General features: G+C 43.1%; 1 protein-coding gene across 3 annotated transcripts in view; it reads right to left on the reverse strand.

Moving 5' to 3' along the window:
* Window positions 1-9530, reverse strand: part of ICE1 (interactor of little elongation complex ELL subunit 1) — a 54593-nt gene extending 45063 nt beyond the window's left edge. The window contains exons 1-7 of one of the 3 annotated variants that reach the window (XR_012901813.2): window positions 9090-9528; window positions 7117-7175; window positions 5928-5963; window positions 5100-5117; window positions 4086-4197; window positions 1756-1832; window positions 410-447 (exon numbers count right to left, since the gene is read on the reverse strand). Coding sequence is in view for 2 of the 3 variants with exons in the window: in XM_075921506.2 (XP_075777621.2) it covers window positions 410-447; window positions 1756-1832; window positions 4086-4197; window positions 5100-5117; window positions 5928-5963; window positions 7117-7175; window positions 9090-9170 (421 nt within the window). In the remaining variant the exon portion in view is untranslated. Of the gene's footprint in view, window positions 1-409; window positions 448-1755; window positions 1833-4085; window positions 4198-5099; window positions 5118-5927; window positions 5964-7116; window positions 7176-9089 lie in introns of all 3 variants that reach the window. The other 2 variants (XM_075921506.2, XM_075921507.2) reach the window with 2 other exon arrangements.
* Between the last annotated feature and the right edge of the window lie 1126 nt (window positions 9531-10656).

Raw genomic sequence — 10656 nt, forward strand, 5'->3', positions numbered from 1 at the left:
CTGATACCCATTTACTAAAGTATACATTTTAAAACAATGAATTTTTTTATTTTTAGCAGTTGGAATATTGCACATAATTGAAAAAAATGGTACTCCTACAGAATTATGATACAGTAAAATATGAACTGGCCTTGTAATGAAAATTATTTCATACCAAGACACACAAATGAAAACTCCAAAAGAAGCACAGACGTTTTAATAATCAGGCTACCCTTAGTATTCTAGTCAAAGAAGGCACACTCTCCAACCATCAACCCAGAATTTTAGCCAAATTCTTTAAAAATTAACCTGATCCTGAACAAGTTCTGTAATATGTTAAATGCTTAATTTTAACTTTGTCTTAATAAAGGTTTAAGAATGATTAAATGAACTGTTAATATCGTAAACTGACTGCAAAAGTGACAATTACCTTCCAGTTTTTTCACTTTGGCTTCCAGTTTCTTCTTCCTGATCATAAAAAACAGAATAAAAACTTATTTTATGTTTAGATCTCTCCATGCTACATAAGATCCCAGCTGAAATACAAATCCATTTTTGTGTATAAACTACACAGCACTTCATACATTATTTAAACCAAAATCTTTTAATATGGGTGCCTAAAGTTAAGGATTTAAACCGGAGCCTGTTTCTGAGAGATACTCGATGGCAGAGGGAAAAGGGAAGTGAGAAGTCAGGCCACTAATTTACATAGCCAAATGTGGATTTAGATACTTTACTAGAAACAACCATTTGAATATTTGGGCCTAACTTGTCTGGCTTTAGCAGCCCCATCTATAAAACAAATGATATTTGATACAATAAAACAGTCATCCCCAAGCATTTTACTTTGTGCCCCCAGGTATCCCTGTCCAAATACCAGTAAGCAGTGCTTTTTTTGTGATGGTACTGCCCAGTATGCAGTACCAGCACCTCCAGTCATAGCTTACCTGGAAAGAACAGAGTGTACCAGTACCTCTATAATGAAAATGGCCGACAGTCAGCTGGGCCTTAAAGAGTACCAGCACCTTTTTAAAAAACAAAAACAAAAAACGCACTGCCAGCAAGGTTAGAGCCACAGTCGCAGCCAGGCTGGGAACCATGGGCAGAGGCCAGGGCCACAGCTAAGGGTGGGTCTGGGAGCCAAGAGCAGAGTTGCAGATGGGGATGAAGGGCTAGAGCCACAGCTGGAGAAGGGACTGAAAGCGGAGACATGCCTAGGATCTGGAGCCAAAGCAGGACTGGATGGCGCTCCCTTTGGGGGCTAGCCCAGGCTCCATCACAGCTCCCCAAACATTCCTCCACCACCCAAAGGGGAGCACACCCCACAATTTTGAGACCTCCACCCTAAAATGTGGTGAAACCTTAACAAGGTTTGAAATGCTGCTAAATTAAGAGAGGTCCCTGAAAAGGGGGGGAAAAAACCCTTAGTAACTCTTAAGTCCCACAGCCTCTGACTGAGTATTTGAGAACCTAGATACGGCAGTAAGTGCTTAAATTTTGGTGCCCCAATTTGCAAAAATTCTGACTTTAGTGACTTCCCAAAATGAACAGATCAAAACCTAGTCTTCTAATGCCTTCTTTAACCAGATCATAATACCTCTCAGAAAGTTTTCTTCACATTGTTACATTTAATTATGACTGATAACTAGAATAAAAACAGCTTGCTCACCTTCTCAAAGCGGAGGCCAACAGATAACAATGTACTAAGAGTAAAGTATTTGTGCATTTCCATAAGAAGGATGTACAAGAATAAGTTTTTAGAAAAGAATGACTCACACAGCATCATTTCTAGCAATTTCTTCTTTCACCCGAGCATATTCCAGATGAGTCTGCTGATAAATCTTGAGAGAACTCTAAAGAAAACAATAATAAAGCATTGTCCATATAGTAAACAAAAAACTTCAGGTTGGCATAGTTTTGCCTGTTATATAGTATATAAATAGACAGCAATCAAGGAACATACACTACCCGGGAAATGGGAAGACTAGAAAAGGAAGTGTTTCCCCTAAGATTCCTGTTCTCTAGGGTACAAGCTACAATAGCTGTATTTGTCTGTGTTTCCAGCAGCTAACTAGACCAAAAAAAAAATCAATGTTAAATTGGGGAGTGCAAATACTATCGATGGAACATTCTGCCCTTGCTGAACAGGTACCAGAACCTCTTAACCCTTGCTGACATTCAGCTCATCTGAAGAACTGGGTTTTGTCAACTAACGCTCATGATATTCCTTCCCCCCCCCCCCCCCACCACCCAACCCAGGCTGTCAAGCTATTAAAATTAATCATGATTAAAAATGAATAGTTATTAATCTCAAACCTGCAGTTAATAAAATGCCATTTATGTAAATAGTTTGGGTATTTTCTACAGCTTGAATTACAAAGTTTACAGTGCTCACTATTTTTTATTACAAATATTTGCATTGTTAAAAAAAGAAATAGTACTTTCCAATTCACATCATACAAGTGTGTAGTGCTCGCTCTTGTGAAACTGCACCTTACAATTGTAGAATTATGTACAAAAATAACTGCATTCAAAAATAAAATTGAGGAAAACTTTAGGCTATGTCTACACTGCAAGTTTCTTGCGCAAGAACTGTTTTGCGCAAGACTTCTTGCGCAAGAGCGCATCCACACTGCCATGTGCTTTTGCGCAGGAGTGTCCATGGCCATGTGGACACTCTCTTGTGCAAGAAAGCTCTGATGGCCATTTTAGCCATAGAGGTTTCTTGAGCAAGAAACCCGTTGCCTGTCCACACTGCCCTCTTGCGCAAGAGGGCTTATCCCTTGTGGGGAGAGGAATAACCCTTGAGCAAGAAGCCCTCTGATCCGATGTCTGACTGTAAATTTACTTGTGCAAGAATGCACGTGCTTTGTAGACGCTCCGCAAATTTTTGCGCAAGAACAGTTGTTCTTGCACAAAAAGCCTGCAGTGTAGATGTAGCCTTAGAGACTACACTCTATTCAGTCCTACTTTTAGTGCAGCCAATTGCTCAACCAAGTTTGTTTACATTTGCAGGAGATAGTGCTGCCTACCTCTTGTTTAAACTGTCACTTCAAATTCCCATGACAGTCTTATAGCTGGCACAGCAAAGTATTTATGTACCATGTGCACTAAACAGTCACATGTCACTTCATGCTTCAGCCACCATTCCAAAGGACATACTTCCATGCTGATGACACTTGTTTAAAAAATTGTGTTAATTAAATTTGAGAGTGAACTCCGTGGGAGAGAACTGCATGACTCCTGATCCATTTGACCAGCATTTCCTGTTATAGTAGTCTTGGCATGATGACCCAGCACATATTAAGGATGTTAAATAATGGTTATTTTACTAGTCGACGGAATTTCCCTTGACTAGTCGATAGGCACTTCCGCATTCCTTCCACCTGGGGCTCTTGTACATTTCAGAGGAGGAACGCGGAACTCCGCATGCCGCCTGGGGCCAGCAGGAAGTCCAGCTGACTCCGGGCTGCAAGTGGCATGCCAGCTTTGAAATGCGCAAGAGTCCGCAATGGAGGCTCTTGTGCACTTCAAAGCGGCAGCACAGCAATGAGCCCGGGGTCAGCAGGGGACTCCGAGTGCCCCATTGACCCCAGGCTCCATGCTGCACTGCCGATTTGAAATGCCACATGGAGCTGGGGTCAGCTGGGGACTTCGCAGATGATCCGAGCTTCCACAGAAATGCTGCACTGGAGCTCAGGATCAGCTGGGGAGTCCCCAACTGACCCCAGGTTCTACATGCAGCAGCGCCAAACAGCTAATTCCGGGATCATCTGTGTGGCGCTGTGCCTTTCAAACACTGAGGCGGCGTTTCAGAGGGAAATATTTCGAAATAACAGGTGGCTTGTGCAGACGTGAGGTAGCTATTTCAGGATACATCCGGTATCCCGAAATAGTTGTGCAGTGTAGACGTACCCGAAGAGTGGCAGAATTTGAACATTTGGCTCAGAGCTGCCAAGCAATTTGAGGGAGAGATGAAACCGTTCCAGTATGTTGCTTAGTCACAGCTAAAGTTAGGGTAGAGGCAATAAAATTCTCTAGTCTGTTGCAACAAAACTTTTATTAAAGATTTCCAACTCCAACAATCCTCCCACTTTTCAGCATACCTTTTTCTCTTCCAATTCTGCTTTCAGAGACCCCAATTCTTGCTGACACTTTTCCAGAGGAGAGATTTTTTGTAGCATTTGTTCCACTTGATGACGAAGAGTACTATTCTCTCTGAAATGGACAAAAACTACAGAACATGTAGCCAAAAAAACCATGGATTTTTGTTCAAGTGTAAACTCAGTGCTATACTTCCTAAAACAGCAACTACTTTGCTATTCCCTACAGGACAGCTGAAAATGCTCTCCAGCTACTTGCTTGATTTACTGTTGTAGCTGTGTGTGTCTCACGATATTAGTGACAAGAGGGTTGTGGTAACACATTTTGCTGGCCCTGAGGTGCCTGCCATAAACTCCACCACTTGCCTTTCACAAGCGGAAGTTGGTGCAATAAAAGATCTTTCATTTACCTAATCCCTCCAACTACTTGAACATATCTGGCGTAAAAGCCAACTTAGCATATTATAGGGGAAAACGCTATTTTCATAAATTAGGAACAGATTCAAAGAGAAATGAGTGGAATGTGTAATTCTATGTCTCCATACTGGCTCACTGACCATAAAAATAAATGTAATTCCGCCCTCATCACTGAATGCATTTGAGTAGCTAGAGAACCCTTACTTTGAACTCATAACAAAAGGCAAGATCCTCACTTCCACGTAGGCCATTTAATGTCATGTAAAAAGGCCTCAAAATCCTGAATCTACCTATTGGAAGGATTCCCCAGCATAGACCTAGCATAGGATCCTTTGTAGCCTTGGCATAGTGGGGACATGTCTAGAGAGGAGTTATAGCACTGCAGAGTTTTCAAGTAGAAATGTGGACCAAAGGGCAACCCGAGGCAGCAACCATTACTAGGACAAGGTCATTTAGGTCTAAATTACACAGGGAGAATATTGTAAAATGGAATTAGTGATCATGTGAGTATCCATTATTTTATATTGATAAATACCCCTATTTCCTACTCCAGAATATATGCCAAACCAAACAGATAATACAACTGAATTTTCTTCTTACCTTTCAGCCAACTGAAGCTGTGATATCTTGTTAAGGAAAAAATTAAAACAGTAAGTTGACCACGGTTATCTCAAAAGCATAATAAATGGAAAAATGGGTTGGAATCCCAACAACCAAGAAGAAAAATCAAGTCATTATACTCTTCCCAGGGGAAATTACTCAGAGGAACAAAACTAATGTTTAATGGTAAAACAGAATTGATACAAGGACAAGAATGAAGTGAGTATGTTGAGGAAAAAATTCAATACCTATGTTGAATCACTGACTTTGTTAAGTCCTTGATGAAATAATTCTTAATCCTTCATTACACTTGGACAATTTTTTAAAAATACTGGTGAAACAGCCAAAACTCAGGTGTATTCAGTTTCCATTTCTAAAGCCCAATATTTTTTCCATATACTCTATAGATTAAGTTGTTCAATACTTTTGAATAGCCATTCTCAAACTGTGGATCAGGACCCCACTTTAATGAGGTTATCATGGCAAGCAAACTTACTGGGGCCGGGGCCAAGGCCAAAACCTGAGTTTCTCCACTGGCAGAAGCTCCAGGTTACAGACCCCATGTCTGTGGTGGAAGGACTTGGGCTTTGGTCTCCCACCCACCAAGGGAGAGCTCACATTTCTGTCCCTGTATAGTAATATTTGTTGTCAGAAGGTGGTTTAAATGCAGTGACGTTTAAGAACCCCTGCTTTAGAATAAGCAGTACTTGCTACAAACAAACTTGTAATCTTAATTTCTAACTTCACAAATTCCCCAAAACCCTGTTAAATGAAGTGTTCACACATAAATACAACAAAATACTAAGAGGAATATAGAAACAAAGGATATCATCACACTTCTGTTGATATTCTGTCAGCAAGTGGCTGTAGAAAAAAAATAAGTTGCTTATATGGGTGATCTTTCAGTTTGTTTTTGCATCCAACTTAGACAATCAAGTTTTATACAGTAATACCACTTCTTATTCATCATACCGAAACACAGAAAGCTTTGTCTGTTACAAACCCAGATTAGCTACATACTAAAAATAAGTTTAATTTAACAATGCAAGCATCAAGTTTAATTTTATCTGACTTTGAAAATATCAAATCTGAACACAGTTCTAAGCTTGTGTATGTGACGTCATTAGCTATTTTTTCTTACTTACCTATTTAAGCTTCTAAATTCAAAAAGTTGTTAAAGGTTAAGAGATAAGAGACTTTCTTAATTAAATTACACTTTGGCTCATCTGATGTATTCACCTCATTCTAGTAAAATATATTTAACACAATATACAACTTGTAACAGGGATTAGCATCTTAATGATAGAACTAACATTTTCTTCAGAAAAAGTAGACTTCAGAAATCTTAACTGTCAGATTCTGCTTCCAAAGATGTTTTCTACTAAATTTGCTTACTGAATGCTGGCTAAAAAGGAACTTTCTTACTTTAAAACATTTGTTTGATGCAAGTAAATTTAATCCTGGGGAAATTCTGCATACTGTATCTAAATAATACTATATGATCAATTATTTCAGTAGTTTATTTCAAAATACCTGTCAGCAATTATGTCTCTAACAATACAAACAAAAAAGAATTCCTCCAAGTGTAGAAATTAAGAAACCACTGTTTCTCTACTCCCCCATTTTCAGAGCCTAGCAGGAGAGAGAGAGGGTATGTCTACACTACCCTGCTAGTTCGAACTAGCGGGGTAATATAGGCATACCGCACTTGCAAATGAAGCCCGGGATTTGAATTTCCCGGGCTTCACTTGCATAAGACGGGCGCCGCCATTTTTAAATCCCGGCTAGTTCGAACCCTGTGCCGCGCGGCTACACGCGGCACGGAGAAGCTAGGCTTCTAATCCGAACTAGCTGTACTCCTCGTGGAATGTATATTTTGCTTTTTTTGTGATGACCAACATCCACAATGTACAATACATTAAAATAGTCATTCAGCTATAAAATGCATTTTATTTAAAAAGCCTACCAACTTAAACAATAAAAATGCATCGGTGTAAATTATATCACTTGTACTTACTCTGTGTCTATTATTTTTTGCTTCAGTGCAATTAATGCAGCTACATATTCATTTAAACTCTGTAAAGAAAAAAAACAACTCAAGTTGGCAAAGGAATTTCACACCAAAAATAGTACAGACAGTACACACCCTCCTAAACTTAGGAAACTTGTTAACTATTAACATCTGCTATATATTTAAGAAAGTTTGTGTCTGTCCATCCATCTGTCTCTTCAACGGGGTTTGTTGCAAGGAAAGAGGCTCTGGGAGACAGACCCATAATCTCCTATAGACAACCACCTAACCTCAAGATGATTCTTACCAACCACCACAGGACATACCACACTAATACCAACCCTGGTACCTTCCCTTGCAACAAACCCCGTTGCCAGCTTTGTCCACATATTCATTCTGCTGATACCATTATTGGACCTAACCAAGTGAGTTATAAGATCAAGAACACATATTCCTGCGCATCCAGAAATATAATCTATGCTATCATGTGCCGAAAGTGTCCGTCTGCTATGTACATTGGACAAACATCTCAGACACTTCGCCAAAGGATTAATGCCCACAAAACAGGTATCAGACAAGATCACAAAGAGAAAACAGTTTCTTGCCATTTTAACCAGAAAGGACACTCTCTCAATGACTTAACCACCTGCATTCTGCTACAAAGACCTTTTACATCTGCACTTGAAAGGGAATCCTCTGAACTGTCATTCATGTTAAAATTCGACACTTTCCAACAAGGACTTAACAAACATTTGAACTATCTCACCCATTACCAAGATAGTTTCCCCAATTATCACCTCTAATACCATTAACTCACAAACATCCCACTCTCCCTACCTCTAATATCATCAATTCACAGACACTTACCTTCCTTCCTCCCCCCCCCCCCCCCCGCATCCCCCTCCTGTTCTGCAATGTGATTTGTCCTTTTCATATTTGTTCATTTTTTTTAATTGTATCCTTTGGTATATATGGTTGTGACTACTTTCTTCCACTATTTGATCTGAGGAAGTGGGTCTGGCCCACGAAAGCTCATCATCTAATAAACCATCTTGTTAGTCTTTAAAGTGCTACATTGTCCTGCAATATGCAAAATCGATGATGGACACTGTACAGTTTATTCATACCACCAAACTTGTTGACATATATCCTAATGTGTACATTGCCACTCGTATTCTACTGACAATTCCTGTAACAGTAGCATCAAGAGAATGGAGTTTCTCCAAACTAAAGCTCATTAAAAACTATCTCCGTTCTACAATGAGTCAGGAACGCTTGACTGGTCTTGCTATTCTTGCAATGGAAAAAGATATCACTTTATCTTTGTCACATGATGACATTATTACTGACTTTGCAGCCAAAAAAGGCAGAAAGATTGCTTTTAATTAAAAACAAATTCTTGTTTCAATACCTCTTCATATAAATTTCCAATAAAATGTCCACTAATTAAAAAATATATATTTGTATAATTCTGTCAATAAATCAGAATTTGTTTCTATAGTGTACTTCTTCAGTGCAAGTCTATCAGCATTACAGCGTGCTTAATTAATCATAGAATCATAGAATAATAGGACTGGAAGGGACCTCGAGAGGTCATCGAGTCCAGCCCCCTCAAGGCAGGACCAAGCTCTGTCTATCTAACCTGTTCTTAAATACCTCCAGAGAGAGAGATTCCACCACCTCCCTAACTAAGTTAAACTGTTTTTAATAAGGTGCATGTGGCAAGTTTTCCAATAGCGTAAGCTTATGGTTGTGTTGCTAAGAGCAAGCCAGGCGTAGGGGCACCAGTTTAATAACCCCGCGTAGGGCACCATAAATCCTAAGGGCGGCCCTGCCAGGGACCCTCCCAGCCAGCCCAGCGAGAACCGATGCGGAGCCACCACTGGCTCCGCCGGGCCGGGGGTTACGCGCCCCAGCAGCCAGGTGCCTGGGCGCTACCGGGCATAACGGCCAAGGGGCGGGGGCGGGGCTGCCGCTACCTGCTGGAGCGCGCTGCAGTTCGCACAGGCCGTGGCGGCCTCGGCCGCGATCCCCGCCGCCGGCGCCTCTCCGGGCATCATGATCCCCGCGGCGCCGGCGCCCCGACGTCCTCCAGCCGCTTCGCCCTGCACAGCCGCCGTGCCCCGCCGCCGCGCGCCTCCATCCGCCCGCCCTCCCGGCAGCAGCGCCGGGCCAGCGGGGGAAGACGCGGCGCAAACGCAGCGCGCCGCAGTCCCGGGAAGGGCCCGCCCCAGCCTGGTGCCCGCCCAGATGCCTGTCCGGGAGCGGGAGCCAGCAGCCGGCTTGAGGCGCCGTTCGGCGGGGGTCAGGGCGGGGGCTCTCCCCTAAGAGCCGCTCGGACCCAGGTTAACAAGGGGTCCCGTTGCCAGCGCTGCGGCCGGGGCAGGAGCGTATTTGTAAACCGGCTCCTCCCTGGTGCCCCACGAGGGTCCTGCGTTAGTCTGGGTCGCTGCTGGGGCCGACCGGCGGCGCTACAACTACAGTCATTACAGGGAGGGGAGGAGCTACTGGGGAGCGGACGGTGAGGCAGTCTGAGCCGCCCAGTCTACAGGTCCCATCATGCAACGCGCCTAGCCTTCTTGAGCAATGCATGCTGGGAACTGTAGTTTCCTGGGGCATTGTACTAAGGTTGCTCTGAGGAGCGTGGGGATCTGGGGGATGGGGTGGGAGCAGTTTCTCCCTGCCTGTGTGGCCTACGGGGGGCAGGGTCCTGGGTGTCCCGCGTGCTAGTCACGCTGGTTTCCAGCAGCCTTGGTCACTGTGTGCAGGTGCAGGGTGTCCCTTACACACGCCCCGAGTCCTCAGTTTCTCCCGTTAGCCTGCCTGCTGCGCTGCCCAGCCCGCGTCTAGCCAGCTCAGCTACCACAGCCCATTGCTCCTGTAAAGGGTCGCGAGAGTCTGCTAGTGTGAAAAGATAAACTTAAAAAAAACAAGGAATAGTCAGGCAGTGCTTTATAGACTCACAAAACATGTAGATGGCATCATGAGCTTTCGTGGGCACAGCCCACTTCTTCATGGTCATCTGAAGAAGTGGGCTATACCCCCCAAAAGCTCATGATGCCATCTGCATGTTAGTCCAGTGGTCCCCAACCTTTCGTGGTTGCAGGGCACCCGGGGGCGGGGCTGCACACGCACCACACTTCTGGGGGTGGGGCTGCCCATGCGCCACGCGCCCGGGGCCAACACCATGCATGTGCCGGGCACCAGGGGAGGGGACAGCTCAGATGTTTCAGCATGCGCACATAAATGCCCCGGTGGGTGCCATGGCGCCCGCAGGCACCATATTGGGGACCACTGTGTTAATCTTTAAAGAGCTACCAGACTATTTGTTTTTTTAAGTTTATCCCATACAGACTAACTCAGCTACTCCCTGATGCTACTGTAAAGTGCGGGCCCAAGCTGCTCAGTTTCAACTCACCACTGGCTTAGTTTTGATAAAAATAAAACAAGTGAACTACAAAGAGACATTCTACATTCAAATAACAAAGCATTAAATTCAGAAATGGTTAAAAGGAAAATAGAGATAAAATGCTTTCTATTAATTAA

Source organism: Pelodiscus sinensis, chromosome 2 (assembly GCF_052426305.1).
Source record: "Pelodiscus sinensis isolate ZL-2025 chromosome 2, ASM5242630v1, whole genome shotgun sequence".
Classification (NCBI taxonomy): domain Eukaryota; kingdom Metazoa; phylum Chordata; order Testudines; family Trionychidae; genus Pelodiscus; species Pelodiscus sinensis.